Consider the following 19,518-nt stretch of genomic DNA (forward strand, 5'->3'; position numbering starts at 1 on the left):
TCAGTTCAATTCAGTATTCAACCTGAACCCTGTAGCTGGAAACATCATATTTTACTGGTGTGGACATAATTCCAAGAGTTACTAAACTTACTTGGGTAGTGAGGTTTAACATTGTACATACAATAATTCACAACAATATGTGTATGTGTGTGTATATATATATATATATATTTATATATTGCTTCAAGAACATGCATTACAAAAAGTTCTAATAGATTTTCCTGGTTCTGGTGTGTTGTGCGCCATATAGGGACAGAGCTAGCTAGAGATTTGTTAAAACTGAATTTTCAGCATTTATACTTGCTACTAGTAGTATGTAGTCTTGTTTTTCCTCCACTTTCTAGGAATAGAGCGAATCCTTCCGGTGACTGACAGCATTAAAAACATGCCAATATTTTATAATTACATCTTTAATCGTAAGCATAATCAGCACAAATTGCAACAAAATTTCAGAAAAATGGAAACTAGGAAACATGATAAGAGAGAGTGCAAGTAGGCAAAGTAAAGCAGTGATATTACATATAAAATAATATTACTAGTCCAAGGAGTAGAAAACTGCAAAAAGGTGTGACAACAATCTGTCAACTCTCCCCAAAAGGCTTCCAGCTTTTGCGTACGCAACGCTAGAAGCCTTGAGGGAGAGTGAACAAACAATTGTCACCATAAATCAGAGGAACAAACTCTCATAAGCAAGGCAAAAACACTTGTTTGCCATCCCCAAATGCTTATTAGGCTATTAACTCACTTTGTGAAGTGATGTCAAGGGGCCATTTGAGGATGGCGAACTGCCATGCATATAAAACTTCCTTGCTGGCCTGGCTTCCTTACTGAGAAAGCCAGAGATCAGAAGGCCTCACTTACTCAAGAATGAGCAAGAGAGACCAATTTATAGCTCTCGAGATTCGTCTTAATACATGCATACGTATATGTCTCTGTATAACCACAGAGAAAGAGGGAAAGAGAAAAGTTGTTGTGACTGCATCGTTCTGTTAGTGTTACCACCGAGAGATTCTTTCATTCCTGAATCGGTTAAAGAAATTGGTCTGTGGTGCCTTTGCATTTCAATCAAGCAATGTGAGAATAAAGCAGCTTTAGGCATCTCGAACTATGTCGACACATGAAAAATTCTTGATCTTTATTCCCACATAGAATATAGTGGAAAATATTGCAAGTTGCAACCATTTATATGTATCGATGTCTTTCCAAGATCATCTTTCAAACTCAGATTCTCAATTACTCCCACCAGGCAGGACTTCATTGATCAGCTTGCGTGATCAAAAAAATCTTCTTGAATCCATGCTTTTATGGATGTGACTGCATACTATATAGCACATTCATTGGCATATCCGAGATAATTATTACCAAAATGTTATTTATTATATTGCGAGTTTGTGTGTTAACCTTACCATGAAAGATATGGCACTCAACCCTAATAAAACTATTCGATTATTTGGACAATATATAGGACTGATTCAGTATTTCAACTGAGAAACAACAAGAGGATGAAAGTTTAGATCTTTTTGGTGAGCCAAAAAACAATTTAAATGCTTTCCGAGGGAAAATTTCTCTCTTTTCCAAGTATTAGGGCGCTTTAACAATTTTAATTCTTTATAATCTTTTCCTAATTAAACACAAGGGCAAGTGGGAAATTTTCTATCATTGTAGACTATGTACATCACTTTTGGTAGTTGGTATAGGAAGCAGGGCTTGACAAAAGTTCTACCCTGCAATCTGATTTCATTTCATCAAGTGCAATGCAATGCCGGGGGACCGACCAAAAAGAGAGGAATATAAAGCAGTCAAAAGCTCCAACGTTGCTATTACACTTCGTGCATATGCTCACACACTCTGATTATCACAAAAACATTGTGCCTCCGACTAAAAATTGTACCATATCAATATGAATGTACTCCTCGAAATTGTACTATATGGATGAACATTGTGCCCCCGACTAGAAATTGTACCATATCAATATGTATATATTCCTCGAAATTGTACTATACGGATGTATTCCTCTCTATTGATGAATAAAATAAATAAATATTTATTTATTTATTTATTTATTAATCTCAATTATCAAGAGAAGAATAAGTAAATAATCAATAAAACGTGTCATACAAATATTTAACGTCTGTACCATATATAACAGAAGGGTCAAAAAAAACATTTACCATTAGATATCACGGTAGAGTAGAAAGATATTTACCATTTCCACATGTCTTTTCATTGTACTTGTTTAAACGATAGTTCTTAGTTTGGTGCACATGTAAATATGGGAAGTAATCTCTAAATCTGTTACGGGCTTGCAGACTTTTGCATTTTCATTGCATCATATTCCTTTCCTAAACCGCACATGTAATGTAAGCAAACAAAGTCCAGTGCTTACTGACTCTAGTAACAAGTATCAATGCCTTGCAAATGGTTGACTAAATTTATCTTCCAAGAAAGGATGAAACCTCCAGAGTATGCCAGTTCAACACGAAATAACAAGACTCTTTTATGAGAGTTTAAGACATTCACGAAATATTTTGCTCCAACTTTACCATCGTTCTCTTGGCCGACCATCAGGGGTCACAGGGTGAAGCACCTTTGCGCTGTGCTTTGTTGAGTTGACATCCTGTTTAACTGGCTCTTGCACTCCAATATTCAAGGTACCACCATCTTCATCAAAATCTGGAGGTGTATCATCGTCTTCATTGCTCCAATCATCTTCATCATCTTCTTCATCATCAGATCCATCATCGCTCATAAAATCATCAATGCTAGCCCATTCTTCTTCCCCTTCACCAGTTCCATCCTCAGGCTCATCAGTCCCTTCTTTCAGATCTGCATCTTTTTGAGGAACACCCCTTCTTGGAAATCGAGGAACGGATACAAGAGAACGAAGCTTCTCCTTTATTAACAACAGACGATCCTTGTCTACCAAACGAGAATCACGATATGCTTCCCTGAGGAAAACAGAATCCCTATCCCCTTTCAAGGAAACATAAAACATATCAGGGTGCCTTATTAGCATCCCCCTCAGCTGCTGAGAGAACCTAAACTCCTCTCGAAAATGAGTAAGGTGATCCACAAGGGTTCTTTTCTCAACAGTGAGGCTTAAAATCTCATGAACAACAGCACAGGCATGTTTTTCTTTCTCTGACGTCCCCGACCTCAGTCCCGAAAAATCAGAATAAGGGGATATATAAGGCATGTCTCTAAACCGACATATCCTCCTCATTTCACCTTTGGAGAGATTTAGACCCTTTGGTAGCTTAACTCTGTTGAACTTGGGAGGCCTATCTATAATCAGATTCTTCTCCTCTAATTCTCTAGCTCGGTTTTCCTCTTCAGATAACTCAGCTGCTGAAACTGCAAGCTCCGGATCCCAATGAGTTAATTCTAATGCCGGACCTCTCTCAGTTGCAACAACTTTAAAATATTGTGGGTATCGTTGACAAATTGTGTCGCGGAATTCCATAGGAAGCCCAAAATCAGTCTTCAAATGGGCGATCTTTTCCAACAAAATCCGCTTCTCCAAAGACATCATTAACAATTTCCTCAACTTCACAACCAGCAAATCTTCCATCTCATTCCTAACCTTCAACTCCTCAAAGTAAAGCCTTTCCGCTTCCGGTGTCAATTTAAATTTCAAGGAAAATACACCTTCTTCTACAATCTCAAAAATAGCCGGGAATTTCTTCAATAGCGCAATAAACCTCCTTTTTTTCTTGAGACCCAAATCTCTTCTGTACCTACCCAACTCTCTAAGAGACATTATTCTATCAGGTTGGCCCAAAAGGATTTTCCTTATCTTCAAGACCAATTTCAGCTTCTTATCCCTTTGTATCACATTGTCAAAGGGAAGCTCTTTCCTCCTCTTCACTGCAGCTCTTATTGGCCGAAAAGATAAATGGTTCACAATCAGGTTACTCGAAGCAACATTTCTGTCTTGTAAAACCAAACTATTGCCCCAAAATTGAGACTTTTCTGCTTGTATGGTTGAGATGGACAAAGGAGATTTTACAGAAAATTTTGGCTTTTGAAGAAAAGGGGATTTGTAAGAAAGAAAGAAGGGTAAAGAAGTTGACGATGTAGTTTTGGGTGCACTAAACAAGAGCTTTGGCTCCATCTCCAACCAATAATGATAGGATTACAAAATTAAAGATAAAAAGACAATCAATTTTGAAACTGAAGCAGATTGCTCACCTGGTGTGATTTGGAGGCAGTGAAGCAGGTGATAAGGTTCTTTGGGAATGAGTACTGGTTTAGGGTTTATCTGCAACTGCAATGGGGAGAAAAACCCTTCATCTGAAAAAAGAAATAAGATAATTTGGGGCGACAGTTTTATATGTTTACAATACTTTGAAAAACTTTATAAAGTTTTTTTAGTGGTAAATGTAAATAAATATTGCATTTTACAGCAAACCCATTACAAAGAGACATTAATTTTCTTTTTTTTTTTTGGGGCATAGCAAAAAAATAAACATTAATTTTTTGACTTTTAGCATACATTCATCACTCAACGCATTGTCGTATATCGCATATCCTAACATATATTGCCACGCAGAGTTTCACTTTAGCCAATGTAATCATAACAGCGTGGCAAAACAGAAAATCAGCGTGGCAATAACGTATTAGAGGCTTAGACCCAACCGAATCCAGTTATTTACAGTAGACTTGGGGGCACCGGATGTATCACGCCAATCCCTCCCCTTCCTCACCTTGCTCTGTTACCCCTCTTCAGCTCGCTCGTTCTTGTCAGCGAAAGTTCCTCTCACTTGGGCGTGACTTGCAGTCGGAGACTTTAAAAAAAATGGCCAAGAAGCGAGACCGCCGAGTCGCACCGACTTCTAATCGCCCTAAAGAACGAGTGGAATCGTCGACTCAGCAGGATCAAGTCGACGACTCGGCTTCGTCCAATCGAAGGCTCATCATCATCTTCGTCTTCTTCTTCATCGTATCCCCTGCCATCTCGGTGCTCGTATACAGCATCAAATTCGCTCCACCACGTACGGAAAGTGGTACGGATTCGTATGTATTCCAACGAGGCCTCATCAAGCCTGATATGGATTATTACGAAATCCTCACTGTAAGTGCATCGGTGGATCTACTCACTCTCCGTCCATTGATTCTCTTTTGGCTTAGTAGGCCAAGGGAGCGCTTCTTTCTTTCATTTTCTCAGCAGTCAAACGACGATTGCATTGTGTAACATTCTGCTTCTGTTTCAGTGTGGGAGAATGAAAAATCAGATATCTCAATTTTATTTTATTTTCCTGTTTAATTTATTTTTTTAAGAAATTCAGGAACATACAAAGGTCTCGGAAAATTCGACTCACCGGCATTATACTTATCCTGTCTTGGCCTATATCACACCATGGTATCTCTTTGTTCGAATTTAATGCTCTGATTTAGGCAGAATTGTCTATTTGTTATGATCTTTATAATATTTAGTGATGTTTTTTATATTCTCTAAGTTTGATTATATTAATTTATGGGTTAAAAAAAGAATGATTTGTAGCATTCGATGTGAAAAATATAGTGTAGTTGGACATTTGTTGTTATGTGCTATAGATGTCTACATTCTATAGTGTGCCTTTCTTAATTACCTGTTAAAGTTTGAATGGAAGCTTTTTATTTTAGACCTTCGTTTTAAATAAACTTTTTTTTTTTTTTTTGGTTCTTGGAAGTATTTAATATTTATGAATCTCTCTGCTCACGTGCAAAAATAGTGCAGGAATTCTAGGGGCTATGACTTAGCGAAGAGATTCAACTCCAAGTTTACACATTTAGCACCTGTATGGTATGATCTTAAAAGGTATGCTTTCTAATAAGTTTGAGATAATGAGAGTTGCATTGTCTACTGGATGAGATCTCATTCATTCTTTTTGCTGCCAGTCAAGGAAGCAGCCTAGTTCTTGAAGGCCGACATAATGCTGATATGGGATGGATCTCAGAGCTCCGGAAGACAGGAGATGCTCGGGTATGGAAAGGAAACTTTTTGCTCTTCTTTGTGGTGATGTAATAAAAATTGCTATGCAGTTTAGTTAAGGGGTTATTTTAATTTGAAACTCTTGAAATCTATTTTATTTTATTTTAACGCATATAATTGATTAATTATGTATGAAAGGCTTTCTTTCTACAGATTGTTCATCTTGGAAGACTTCTGAATTTATATTCAGTCCTAGAATAAGTTTGTGTATGAATTTTACAGAGCCTCGTTTATGCCAATCAGGATGAATTGTTCATTCTTATGTAGTTTTATGCGCTAAAATAGGTTTTACCTAGAGTTGTTTTGGAAGCATTTCCGAAGGAGCTGCTTACAAAGAAGAAACAGAGGAATAAAGCCATTAACCTTATTGTAAGCGAGTGCAAGTAAGCCTTCACTTAGTTTTAAATTATACCTCTGTAAAAATTTTAGGCCATTTTATAATGAGATCTTATTGATTAGCTGCTTCTCAAAATTATGTGTCTGGGCTTCTAAATACATCTTGACGTTGGGTTGGTCAATACTGCACTTTATTCAATTTGAGGCTCATGAGGTGCAACTTTGTACATGTACCATTGAGAAATCCTGTGAAGACAAATCTTGAAATACTTGGTGAATTTAATTTTTATCACTGTAGAAGCAATAATCTTTATTTTTCACCAAGGTTCCTTTTATCTCGATGATAGAAATTGTAACCCCTGTTTTGCATGGATCTTCTTTGTGTTCAGGGAAATGGGATATGATGGTATTGTGCTAGAATCTTGGTCAAGGTGGGCAGGCTATGGAATTTTGCATGATCCTAACATGCGTAGTTTGGTAAGCATTAATCTGTTTTGCTCCTTAGACAGTAAAATCTCTCTATTTGTCTCTGAGCATTTTGGCCCATTTCCTAATGATGTCGTTTTGTTTGTGGCTATTTACCATTAATGTTTGGTAGGAGGTGTAACTATTGATTTTTATCCTTGATTTAGTTGATATGTGAGGTCTGAAAAATAATTTGTTTTGCAAGCTTAGGCATTGCAGTTTATAAAACAGCTTGGACATGCACTGCATTCTGTGAGCTCAGAGAGATCGTTGCAGCTGATCTATGTAATAGGTCCACCGCATTCAGAGAAGCTCCAACAGCATGATTTTGGACCTGAAGATCTTAAAAGCTTGGCCGATGCTGTGGATGGATTCTCACTCATGACATATGACTTCTCAAATCCTCATAGTCCAGGACCCAATGCACCTCTGAAGTGGATTCGTTCCACGCTGCAGCTGCTCCGTGGGACCACCAGCAACAGTGTCAGGACTCTGGGCCGCAAGATATTTCTTGGCATCAATTTCTATGGAAATGATTTCATCCTTTCAGGAGGTATGACTTTGTTACGAATTCATATGTCTTCCAGATTCTTTAGTTCGGCTCTTTTTAGGATGAAATCCGAAGAGCGGTTTGGTTTCTTGATTTATGACATAAGAGGATCCAATTTGCCATTTGGCCATGCAGATAGAGGTGGGGGAGCTATTACTGGAAGAGATTATCTCTCATTGCTGGAGAAGCACAGGCCTATTTTTCAGTGGGAAAAGAACAGCGGGGAACATTTCTTTTTTTACTCTGATGATGTGGATAACAGGCATGCCGTGTTCTATCCATCACTGATGTCCATTTCTTTGCGGCTAGAGGAAGCACATAAATGGGGATGTGGCATCTCAATCTGGGAAATTGGGCAAGGTTTAGATTACTTTTTTGATCTTCTGTAAAATAGTCCTCATTTGATCTCCATGTCTAACATCTTGTTCGTATTGTGATGAAATTTTGGCTTTGTTTCTTTTTTGCTACGAACAAAATTTTGGTTATTAGATAATTTGCTGAGATCTGTACTCGTAACATTTGCGCTCGACCTCTATTTTGTAAGTTATTTAGTGTATATTTTAAAAAATTGCATACATCTCCTTTTTAACTTTTATTATTATTGTTATCTCACTCCTCGTACAATTTTTAGAGCTTCCATATGCAAAATAATAATAAACAACAAAACGTCGGGAAGAAAAAAATACTTAATAAAAAGAATAACGCCATTCTAAACTGCGTATCGTAGGCTTAATAAAAGAATGGAAATCAGTGGGTATATCTCTGGCAACGACGTCTATGCATGTATTTCGAACCCCCCCCAAAAAAAAAAAAGAAAAAAAAAAGAAAGAAAAAAAAAGGGGTAGTCTATGCTAGTACTAGTGCTGTAGTACAACGTGTACCGTAGGCTCTAGGACCTTTCACTTGTCTACCACTGTTCTGAAAACAGAAATTTTCTCAGCCACAGAATTTTAAGCAACATGAAAGTCATGATGCCATCGAGAACGTACATGATCAACAACCTCTCATCCATTCCTGCCACGTGTCGGGAATTGACTGGCGAAATTCTCTCATCTCTTTTTCCATGTCAGCAGCTTCCTCCACTCGAGGACGCTCTCGATATTGCACTTAGTGAAGGTAGGTAAGGTTAGTATCCTTTGCTCTCCACCTCTCTCTCCGTCCAATCCACCCTACTTTGACAACCAACATAATCTGCATTAACCTGTCGTTTTAATGGTGTTTCAAGCTTTACCATCAGATCTTTGAGAGCTCTATATACAGTGTCTGAAGTAGAATATGCCATGGAGGCCCTCAATGCAGCAGGCTTAACACCAATATCAGTTCTCTGCGAAAGAAAACAAGAACCCAGAAAATTCACATCATTCCCCTCGATTTCTCCACTCAAATTCTCAAATTCTTCTGGTCATAGTACCAATCCACCAGCTATACAACAGTGTTTATCAAGGAGGCAAGGAGCTCTAGTGCTTTTGTCTTCTGTTCTCAGTCCTGGGCTGGCCAAAGCTTTAACATACGAGGAAGCATTATCTGCAGGTACCTCCGCAGCAGGGGACTTTGATGGAAATGGTGTTGTAGATGGTGTTATTAGCTTTGCAACAGAGAACCCTGCAGTTGTAGCCGGTGGCGCTGCCATTTTGGCTGTTCCGTTGATATTATTTCAGCTTCTGAACAAGCCTAAGTCTTGGGGAGTTGAGTCTGCAAAAAGTGCTTATGCAAAATTGGGTGATGATCCTAATACTCAGTTGCTTGACATAAGAGCACCGGGGGAGTCTAGGAAAGTGGGTAGTCCGGATATCAGGGGTTTGGGAAAGAAGCCAGTTTCCATTTTTTACAAAGGGGAAGATAAACAAGGTTTCTTGAAGAGGCTTTCTTTAAAGTTCAAGGAACCAGAAAATACCACATTGTTCATCCTGGACAAGTAAGATTTTGGAACCAACTTTTTGGTTTTCCTTGTTCTTGATAATTATTAATTCTCAATTACTTTTTAAAAACCTAAAGTACAAAACAAAAATAGGATCAACCGTATCAAATGCCTGATCTTTTATTGCCTAATTTAGTACATTTCTGCAAAATGTCTAATCAGTTTCACATAAATTGTTATGCTTAATTATTTAACATACAACTTTTTAAATTGGGCAAAGCAACTAGCATTATATTCCAAATCTAGATTCGGGCTGAAAGATATGAACTCCCATGTCCAATGTGAGAAGAGATATTTATTTTTTCAAACAAGATTAAATGAAGCCAATTATTATAATTACTGCCTCAAGATATATGCTGTAGCATGGATTCTTAGACCTATTTGCTCAGCCAATATCCATAACTTCATAAAGGACACAGTTTAAGGTCAGCTGTTACCATGCTAAAGTAAATGTCCACTTTAAGAACAGCCAAATCAACTTTGTTTCTTGTTCCAATGACTTGAGCACTTAATCAATTTTTCTTTTAGTCCTTTATAATCCTCGTTGCCATGTTGGCGATTTGTTTGTTTAGGTAGTAAATAGAGATCGCTTTGGATGGTAATTTGCTCTCCTTTTCTCCATTTGCACATTCTTTGTGATTTTTATGACAGATCTGGGAGTGTCATATTGAAAATTTGCTAACAAAAGTCTAATAGCGGAAACTAATAGTTATGTATTATTGATGGAAGCCAGATTTGATGGAAACTCTGAACTGGTTGCGGAGTTGGTAACTGTAAACGGGTTCAAGGCTGCTTATGCCATAAAAGATGGTGCAGAAGGACCCCGAGGATGGGTGGTCTGTCCTGTTATTCATCAACTTTTTTTTTCCTTTTAGCAATAGCTTTCGACATACAAATACAAATATGTATAAAACTGCCCGCTAATTAATATGGATTGCCATTTTGCAGAATAGCAGTCTTCCTTGGATTTCACCACTTAAAGCAAGTCTTGATCTTAGCAATTTGACAGATGCTATTAGTGATGCAATTGGTGTATGTATCTTGACATTTTCATTCATTTTGCTTTTCAATGCACAAGTGGAAATTTGTCTATATTGAACTATAAGGTGCTCAATTGACCTCAATCTCTTCCATTTCATTGAGGACGTTATAATCTAGTTGACTTGTCGAACAAATATATCAATCATGATGGAAAGTCTAGAAATTTGTGTATGTGTTGTGTTTAACGCTTCAGCTGAAATGAAAGTATTTTTGACTTTATGTAAATAAGTGGCAACCTAGAGAATGGCATTACAGGGAAACAGTGATTCCAACAGTCAAGCTGTAAATTCGACTTTTTTACCTTCAAGTCCAAGGTTCAGACATTAGCAAAGCCAAAAGGAAAAAAGCAAAAAATCAGACCTATATGCATCCTCCATTCTCAATTGAGTAAATAACGAGTTGTCATAAAAAAGAATTAAACTATTCTTTACATGTCATCAAAAAGAATTAAACTGTTCTTTACATGTCATCAAAAAGAATTAAACTATTCTTTATACCTTTTATATTTTCTTGTTAATGAGTTGTTTATGTATCTTATGCGGAGATTTATGTGCAGGAAGGCTCAAGTGGCTTGACCGTTACCCTTGGGCTTGCTGCAACTGGATTAGGTTTTTTGGCTTTTTCAGAGGTTGGCATGTGATAAGCCCTTTGCAAAAACTGATTTTAGTTTGATTTTCCTCTCTTTTAACATGATTTTTATAATAAGAGATTTCCAGTTAACTATTGTGCTCTATTTTTATAGATAGAAACAATACTCCAAGTTTTAGGCTCAGCTGCAATTATTCAGCTTGTGAGCAAGAAACTCTTGTTTGCTGAGGCAAGTCCCCATTCTTTGTATCCATTCAATAAGTTCTTTAATTGAAGGTTTATGGTGGCTGTCAAAGGAACTGTATCACAACACTGACATTAAATTACCCTTGTAAAAGTTGATCGTGTTTCTCTGTTAGTGAGAGAGGGGTACCCTGTTCATATATAGAATTAAGACAGAAATTAGTGACAGCCTAGACCACGTGCCATACTGAAATGTAAGGATAACATTCAACTTTGAATTGCTTTTTCCATGGCAGGACCGCAAGGAAACCATCAAGCAAGTTGATGAGTTCTTGAACACCAAGATTGCTCCTAAAGAGCTTGTTGATGAGATAAAGGTACTCAAACTTAGAAATATGTAATCTCCGTGACCACATTCTTTAAGTGAGGAGACAAAGCCAAGTTCTTTTTCCCCTGAATATATTAATATGTCTTCAGCATAGGAACTTATCTTGACATTGAATGTTGATGATTCCAACTGATGGTCATATATGCTGCGTTTATCTTTAAATTGCCTAAAATTTTCAGCAAATTGGAGTAGCTCTTCTACCATCGTCTGGGACTAGCAAGGCTCTTCCAGCTCCTACAGATGCAAGTCCAAAGCCTACTACTACTGATAATACTCCCCAAAAAGCTGAAGCTATTGCCGAGCCAAAAGTAGAAGCAGCTGCAGAAATAAACTCAGTTCCCAGAGCTGAAATTAAAGCGGAATCACTTCCTGGATTTTCAAAACCACTTTCACCATACCCTTATGTAAGTCCTAGAAATCAAATTTCCTGGTAAAAATAATATTTCCATCATGAAGATTTTGTTATACTTCCACTTTTCGTTTTGTGGTGTACAAGTGAATAAATGCTCACCATTCACATTGTTATTCATTTTTTCTTGGTTGTAGTATCCGGATTTCAAGCCTCCAACATCTCCTACACCATCACAGCCCTAAAGTTGGGATGCATAGATATCTGCAAAGTTGCACAATGGGGCAGTGATTGGCATGGAATTTTCAAAGTACACTACGAGTTTGTGAAGCTTGTTCTCTCTCATATCAAATTTTCAACAAGAACATAATGAGTTTGAAAATCCATCCGCAGTCCACTTGCATCTCTTAGGCTACTTGATATAGTACTATTTTGGTAGTTGCTGGATCTTTCTTAGATATGATTATAGAAACAAGCATTAGCACTGTTTTTGAATTCTCTATAAATAATTAAATACAACTTCTTTCGATTGTGTTTTCAACAAAAACACTACCATGTTTGCATTCCATGCATGTAGGTATATGTGGATCAGAAAACCACTAAAAATCTTTAATCTTTACAATCCTCAACACTGTCCATAGTATTTCCATTTATTTTATACATGTGTTGCTTGTAATTTTAAGAATGAAAGAAACCAAGGCATGTTTGATTAATGATAAAAATATGTTTATTATTTAAAAGAAATTAATTTAATTTCTATAAAAAAAGAAGGAAAAAAAAAAAAAGAGAGTTTTTTTGTATTGCATTGATGACATAATGTAACACGCGCCGTATGCTTAATTCAAGAAACAAAAAGATTCGACCAAACGTCGTCGTAGAGATCCATATTGTAAAACAAACGCGGATGCCAAATCAAAATGAAATCGAGCGGGAAGTGATGTTAAGATTTGGCGAAAAGAAAGAAAAATAAAAAAAATCCAAGAAAATTAGCCGCCAATGCTAAAGCTCCAAACAAGAAGTTAAAAGGTTCAGAATAATATGTAAAAATATGAGAGCGCAAAACCCTGAAAAATAGACAAACATACACACCAAAAAAAAAATAATAATAATAATAATAAAGAAAAAGAAAAAAGAGAAGTTTGAAATGATAAGCGTTCTTAAAGCTGTTTGAAGAAAAGAAATGGCGAGGACCAAACATCTTGCTGAAAGGAAGCTCAGACGGCCATCCGGTAAGTCTCTGTCTCTCAAAAGCATGTTTGTGAGATTTCTGGTTTTTAGCTTCGGAGATTTATGGTTTTTGGTGTTTTTAAAACCCTAATTTTTCTGTCTCTCTCACGTTGCAGGAGGAGTTTCCACACCATCGCCTAGAAAGAAATCGGTACTTTCTGTCGTTTTTCATTTTCTCGTTTTATTATTTTTTTTTAAAATTTATTTTCTGTTCGGTTAATAAATGTAGCGAAAATGGGACTGATATTTATATATATATATATACACTGTTTTCGTTTTTTGCAATAAATTGAAGGCACCTGGTGCAAGCACGAGTAGATCTGAAAATGCTGCTGGTCAAGGTAAAAGTATCTTTCATTGCTTATTTATTTATAAATTTTGCTTCTTCTTTTTTTTTTTTTTTTTTTTTTATGTTTTTGAGGAAAATGGTGGTGATAGAATGTATGTATGGGTTATTATCTGTGGTGTTTGGGCTTTAAGGGACTCCAACAACACGGAAGAAGCGTCGCAGCAGACCAGGAACTGTTGCTCTTCGGGAGATTCGATATTTTCAGAAGTCTTTCAAGATGCTACTGCCTCATGCTCCATTCTTCAGAACGGTGAGCTTATTATTATTACAGCATCAGATACACCGAATTATATGTATGCCACACAAAGAAACGCACCCACTCACAGACGTATTGGAACTTTGTCAGTTTATAAATTATTCTAAAATGTTAGCCTAATATTTTATATATGTTGAATTATTCTAAAATGTTAGTAGGCCTCTAAAACTGAACATTATAGATCCCAACTGCATGTATTGTATTATTTGGGTTACCAGTGTTATGCAACTCCATTGTTTTAGATGGTTGAGAATTGAGAACAGGATGCCTATGCTATGTAGCCTATGTTTATGTTCTGCTCATATAAATGGCAACGCCATCAATTTACAATGATTTCATTATTCTAGAAAATCTGCAAGTTATTTTTAGAATCAACTTTAGGCCGTAATTCAAAACCATGTCAATTTTCTGTACAGAAACAAATAAGTGTTGCTTTGTCACTAAAATAAGTCTCTTCTCATTTTTTTTTCCCCCTTTTTTTTCAGTAGCTAGTGTTCTCTCTTCAATTCTATGCGAGTGAAATTGTTCTAATGGGCCTTCTAATTCATTGTAGGTAAGAGAGATTAGCTACCAACTTTCTCCACAAGTTACGCGTTGGACACCAGAAGCTTTGATGGCACTTCAAGAGGTGAGTATACACTTCTTGTTTGCTGGCTAGTGTATCTGTTTAAATCTAACCTGCTTGTGCTTACAGATATTATTTACTGTCATCATTGGGTCTTGTTTCTGAAGCCCTTTTTCGTTATACTAATCATATCATGGGCCATGAAGTCTTTCTTAATATTCCTATTGGATATTTCATTTGCAGTTAAAATGAGTAGGCATAAAAGCATTACTCTTTAACATTTTCTTCAATATTGCAGGCAGCAGAGGATTTTTTGGTTCATTTATTTGAAGATTCAATGCTATGTGCAATTCATGCAAAGCGTGTCACACTTAGTAAGTTGAATTTGATATGTAATATAAACTTAATTTCACTTTATTCTCTAGAATTTAATTCACTTTAGATACTATGTTTTATTTACAAGTCATAAATTGATGCTTTGGTAGCATATAATTGAAACCATGAAAGAAGTTTTGTTGTTAAAATGTTTTGAGAAGTGCGGAGCACATTTATTCGTTAGTTTGTGGGTGCTACCCTCTATTTTTCTTCAGTTATCTGCCTTTTATTAATTCCTTTTAAGTGATGCTTCTTTGGGCCTAGGCTAGATAGATTACCCATATGTTTTGTGGCTTGCCTTCCTGTTTATATTCATGGTGCTCACTTTGCTAAGCTATGAACATTTGACTTTGGGAATCTGTAGTTGTAGGAATATCTTATATCTTTCATCTTCTTAGTAATTTGTTAATCATTTGTACAGTGCTCAAATATGTATATGTTTTGATTAAAAAGAAAAAAAAGAAACTCTTAATTATTTTGCTTTCCATCCAAAGTCAACTACATTGTTGGTTTTGATTATTGACTGAGGCCCATTTAAGCATATATTATAAGTCCATTTGAATTGTACCATGGTAAATTCCCTTTTGGAACTATGATTAATAAGGTAGTGACACAAAATAAAAAATTGTGGATAAAAATTGGGAAGTTGTAAACATTTTGCTAGTTATGTTAGTTACTCTTATGCTTGTCTTCATTTGGTATGCTGTTATGCTTCTTGACGTTGTAATTGCAGTCAATCTTGTCTCAATGGAGAGCTTTGGGTACTAAAGCTGTTTCATTTGTTACTATTTTCAGTGAGGAAAGATTTTGAGTTGGCGCGTAGGCTTGGAGGGAAAGGGAGGCCGTGGTGATATCTCATTGCAGCAGCACCATTATCACTAATCACAGCAACCATTCGACCAATTGTCATATATTCTTCAAAGGTAGCCATTGTTTTGTAATTTAGTTTTAAGTGATAGTAAAGTAGGTGAAAATACCAGTTTGGATTAGAATGACTAATTGAACTGGTAGTTACCAGATGTATTACCCAAGAAAGTTCAAATCTAAGTATATCCTGACATCTTCTTTATGACTCTCGACCCCTATTGATTTCTGTAGTCTGTACCATTGACCACAAATCATCGGCATTTATTCAGATACTGATGGCCTTGGCGTGGGATTCGCGTAAGTCTTTTTCCAGGTTGACTAATCCTTGAACATGCTTGTCCTTCGTCATGTATGTGCTAAACCTGCCAAGTGAATGTGAAACTTTGACTCAACTTCCAAATGAAACCGTGTAGGAGAGCTATTTCTTCTTTAGCATTGCCGTATATATATTTTCGGGGAAAAAAAGAAAAAGAAAAGGAAAAAAGTAGTATGCGTATAATTTGTGAATTTGATTTATAAAGTTGCTCTTTAAGTTAAATTTCCGTGAGTCCATATTTTGCAAATTACAAGAAAGTACATATATATATATATATATATGTATATATATCTTTACAAGAAAGTACATTGAGACTCGGAGAGAATCTCAAATGTTCGAGTATGATTTGATTTGAACAATAAAAAATAAAAAACTGACTCCAAAAAAAAACAATAAAAAAAAAAAAACTAATAGGTCCATATAAAGAGAAGATATTACTTTTAAAAATATTTCTAATATTATATATTAAAGCGGAAAAGAGAATAATCGGGCCTTAGATGGAAATTGAGGATTGTCCAGGCCTTTCGAAGGCCCAAAAACGCCGTTTTGTTTCTACGGAAGCAAGAAAAGTGAACAGGCACGAGTTCATATTGCAACTGACCACAACCCACGCCTCCTTCGCAATCATCAACAAATTCCACAAAATCGAAAGAGGAGAAAACATACAGAATTTTTTCCTTTGTTTTCCAGTAATTTCCGAATGATAGTTCATGAATTTTTATTTTTTTTCTTTGATGTGGAGAAGCAATGGTACATCTATCACTAGCTGTTTGCACATTTTTTTTTTTTTTTTAGTTTTTCACTGAGAAAATTATTATCGAAATTATAAGAAATTGAGATTTAGGGCAATTGTGAGCGGAGTTTTCTGCGTATGATTTTAATTTTGAGTTTTGATTTTAAGAATTTTTTTTTTCCCCCCTCTGATGAAACTTGAGCCTGAGAAACATACGTATTGTGCAAGATTTTGTTTTTGTTTTTATTTTGTTTTATTTTATTTTATTTTTTTTGTGTTATTTTCATTTCTTGATCGGAAATATCGTAGTAAATTGATTATTTTCGTTATTTCTTGATTGGAAATATATCCATTTGACGCAAACATCGGCGCATAAATTGGTTATTCTTTGTTTTCTTTATTTTATTTTATTTTTTTTAAATGTATTTACGTTTCGTTTTTCTCATCTATTTGTTTGTGCTGTCCAATTCTTTGTTATTTCCGTTATGTTTAGATAGTTTCTAAAGTTTTGTGATTTTTTTTTTTTTCTTTTTTCTCTAAAAGCTTTCTCGTTTTAGTTTCTATACGCTGTTTCTGAAATATTTCTCTGATCATATTTGTAGAACTATGTCTGTTTCATTGATGTTAAAATTAGACAGAATTGATGTCTTTTGAAATAATTTCTTATCTTATTTTGGTAAGAACTTAAAAAAATAATAATAATAATCACTCAATCTAGTTTTAGAGATATTAGTTGCTTACCCCTTGAACAATTACAATGGCTGAATTTGTATTTTTGTTTTTTTGGATGTTTGAAATTTTGAGTTTATGAGCATTTAACATTTGAGTGAATCGTATTTGTGAAGACAATCACGGGGAAAACCATGACTCTTGAGGTTGAGAGAGTTCGGGCACCATTGACAATGTCAAAGCTAAGATACAAGACACGGAAGGGATACCACCTGACCAGCAGAGGCTCATCTTTGCTGGGAAACAGCTCGGGGATGGAAGGACAATAGCAGACTTCAATATCCAGAAAGAATCTACACTTCATTTGGTTCTTAGGTTGAGAGGTGGCACGCAAATATTTTGTAAAAACTCTTACAGGCAAGATTATAACTCTTGAGGTGGAGAGTTCTGACACAATTGACAATGCGAAGGCGAAAATCCAAGACAAGGAAGGCATCTACCCTCCAGTATCCACCTGGTGCTCCACCTTCTTGGAGGTGCTGATGTTTGAGTTTGACTAGCATGGGTCTTAGCCTACTCTGCGTGTGTATGGTGGTGGTGTTAATAATGGAGTTTTAAAGGATTCTGATTGATTGTTAACGTTTTGATTTGGTAATGCTCTTTATATGTTTGTGTTTGGAACTATTGAATATTAGAACAATATGAACTAAATAAATCAAAGACAATTTTTCAGTTGCTGTTTTATATATATATATATATATATTTTATTTGCTGGATTCAATACGATCAACTACTTCATATATACGACATAGTGGGGATGGTATTTCCTTTGCAGACGGTAGGATAAACCTGTTGATGTAATGTAGCTTCTCTGAAATGAGAATAAATTAATGAATGTTTATGCAGCTCATCTTCGCCCAACAATCGTAAGTAAGAGTAGCTAGATGGTCTTAACTCTAATCAATCCAAACTGGGTTATGTATGTATTATCTTGTATCTTTTGGTTTGAAACGTAAGAGAGAGTGAGAGAGATAGAGATAGAGGGAGGTGTTTGGTAGAAGAAGAATTGAGTGGGGTGTCCGGGTCAACACACAGAGAAGGGTGAGTGCATCTGCTACCAGTCTGGTCTGGCTTGATCATGGGGTTCTCAAAACGATAGCTTCATGACATGAGCTCAAATTATACGGACCAGAGGATTCGCGGTTGCGATTTTTCAAGTGTTTATGGCTTTTGTCATATGGCAATAGATACACCCACCGAGTTCTGTTGTTTTATTACCTCTGTTTCATTTAGTCAAACAAACTTTAAGAAAATGCGCGGAAATGGAGGACTTGTAAGTAGAACCAATCACCGAGGGATTCAAGGATATGAAAGTGAAGACAATATAATTAGATAGTTATTGATGAGACAAGAACGGTAACGATTATGGAGCATCAGGGCTCTGTCTTGTTATTGTGGTCATTGTCGTTTTTTGGAGACATGGGTTGGAATTGGAATTAGGCCGAAAGTAAAAACACGTACACTTTCCTCTTTGGTAAGTAGCAAATAGTAAACTGTGGTCCATTTCCTAAATGGTAAGTAGCAAGCAACCTCTCAATTCACAATATGCTGTAAATGTGAAATTCCTAATCATGACTTCTGTGAATTGGTGCATGACTGATGGGAGTGGGTGAAATTCCTAATTATGACTTCAACCACACATAGTGGATAGCCTTTCAATCCTTTCTACATATGGTTGATTAATAATTAATGCATATTAAAGAAATACACACATCCAGTTGGGGCTAAGCAAGAAAATTAAGCATGATCTTGTATGTATACATAAACTTTGCTCTTAATCTCTAATTTAAGGAGCTTTCGACTCTTTTATGGGAATGGAAGTTTGTGATCTATAATCTTCGCTGTTAGATTGAGAAAAATAGGAAAAAAGAAAGGAAAATCTTTTCACCTTGTCCAAGAGATGTTCATGTTCCTTGTATAGCTAGTGGACCACTCCATGATCATTCACCAAAAAAAGTTACGATAAGAAAGGAATAATATATAACATAAAATGAAAACTTAATAAAGTGAACACTCTGGACCTCATCGTCTTTATGGATCGATGTGACTTACAAAAACTTATGGTTCTATTTTCTTTTACCTCTAACGTCAATACATCCTCATTTATATGTTTTAACTTGACAAGAAATTACTTGATACGACATTCAATTTATTTGTCATTCCATGGCTTTTGGCTATGAATTCCTAGCAAGATAGCAGCCAATCGTTTGAGTCATTAAGATAGATGTAGATACTTGGCCGCCAGGTATATATGTTGGGCTTCTATTTAGTTACATGACAAAGACCAAAAAGTAGCCAGATTTTCACTT

At 36.0% G+C, this 19,518-nt stretch overlaps 4 protein-coding genes and 1 long non-coding RNA gene across 7 annotated transcripts; 4 read left to right on the forward strand and 1 right to left on the reverse strand.

The window, feature by feature from the left end:
• Positions 1–2,020: 2,020 nt before the first annotated feature.
• LOC107423625 (protein WHAT'S THIS FACTOR 1 homolog, chloroplastic) lies at positions 2,021–4,333 on the reverse strand. The gene has a single exon (XM_016033210.4). It carries the CDS (start codon positions 4,112–4,114, stop codon positions 2,540–2,542), a length of 1,575 nt encoding a protein of 524 aa, XP_015888696.3. The 5' UTR covers positions 4,115–4,333; the 3' UTR covers positions 2,021–2,539.
• Positions 4,334–4,499: 166 nt separating this feature from the next.
• LOC107423667 (uncharacterized) lies at positions 4,500–7,900 on the forward strand. Its single transcript, XM_016033273.4, has 8 exons — positions 4,500–5,074; positions 5,289–5,362; positions 5,720–5,800; positions 5,881–5,965; positions 6,260–6,357; positions 6,700–6,787; positions 6,986–7,328; positions 7,461–7,900. The coding sequence occupies exons 1-8, from the start codon at positions 4,676–4,678 to the stop codon at positions 7,712–7,714; spliced, it is 1,422 nt and encodes a 473-aa protein (XP_015888759.1). The 5' UTR covers positions 4,500–4,675; the 3' UTR covers positions 7,715–7,900.
• Positions 7,901–8,420: 520 nt separating this feature from the next.
• LOC107423669 (rhodanese-like domain-containing protein 4, chloroplastic) lies at positions 8,421–12,319 on the forward strand. Its single transcript, XM_016033274.4, has 8 exons — positions 8,421–9,240; positions 9,977–10,079; positions 10,192–10,275; positions 10,841–10,912; positions 11,027–11,101; positions 11,352–11,432; positions 11,623–11,847; positions 11,990–12,319. The coding sequence occupies exons 1-8, from the start codon at positions 8,606–8,608 to the stop codon at positions 12,035–12,037; spliced, it is 1,323 nt and encodes a 440-aa protein (XP_015888760.1). The 5' UTR covers positions 8,421–8,605; the 3' UTR covers positions 12,038–12,319.
• A 386-nt stretch (positions 12,320–12,705) lies between these two features.
• LOC107423642 (histone H3-like centromeric protein CENH3) lies at positions 12,706–15,859 on the forward strand. 2 transcript variants are annotated; one of them, XR_003056991.3, is made up of 8 exons: positions 12,706–13,021; positions 13,136–13,170; positions 13,315–13,360; positions 13,500–13,618; positions 14,178–14,252; positions 14,488–14,563; positions 15,360–15,487; positions 15,701–15,859. XR_003056991.3 is itself a non-coding variant. In XM_016033228.4 (7 exons), exons 1-7 carry the CDS (start codon positions 12,973–12,975, stop codon positions 15,413–15,415), a joined length of 456 nt encoding a protein of 151 aa, XP_015888714.1. In that variant the 5' UTR covers positions 12,709–12,972; the 3' UTR covers positions 15,416–15,633. The 2 variants fall into 2 exon arrangements, 1 of the variants encoding a protein (XP_015888714.1); XM_016033228.4 differs by lacking the exon at positions 15,701–15,859 and having other exon boundaries at positions 12,709–13,021; positions 15,360–15,633.
• A 341-nt stretch (positions 15,860–16,200) lies between these two features.
• On the forward strand, positions 16,201–17,897 carry LOC132804533 (uncharacterized). Of its 2 annotated transcripts, none has more exons than XR_009639725.1 (2): positions 16,201–16,497; positions 17,326–17,897. It is a non-coding gene; the product is annotated as an uncharacterized LOC132804533 (long non-coding RNA). The 2 variants fall into 2 exon arrangements; XR_009639724.1 differs by having other exon boundaries at positions 16,201–16,436.
• Positions 17,898–19,518: the final 1,621 nt, after the last annotated feature.

The sequence above is a fragment of the Ziziphus jujuba genome, chromosome 7 (genome assembly GCF_031755915.1).
Source record: "Ziziphus jujuba cultivar Dongzao chromosome 7, ASM3175591v1".
Taxonomy (NCBI): Eukaryota; Viridiplantae; Streptophyta; class Magnoliopsida; order Rosales; family Rhamnaceae; genus Ziziphus; species Ziziphus jujuba.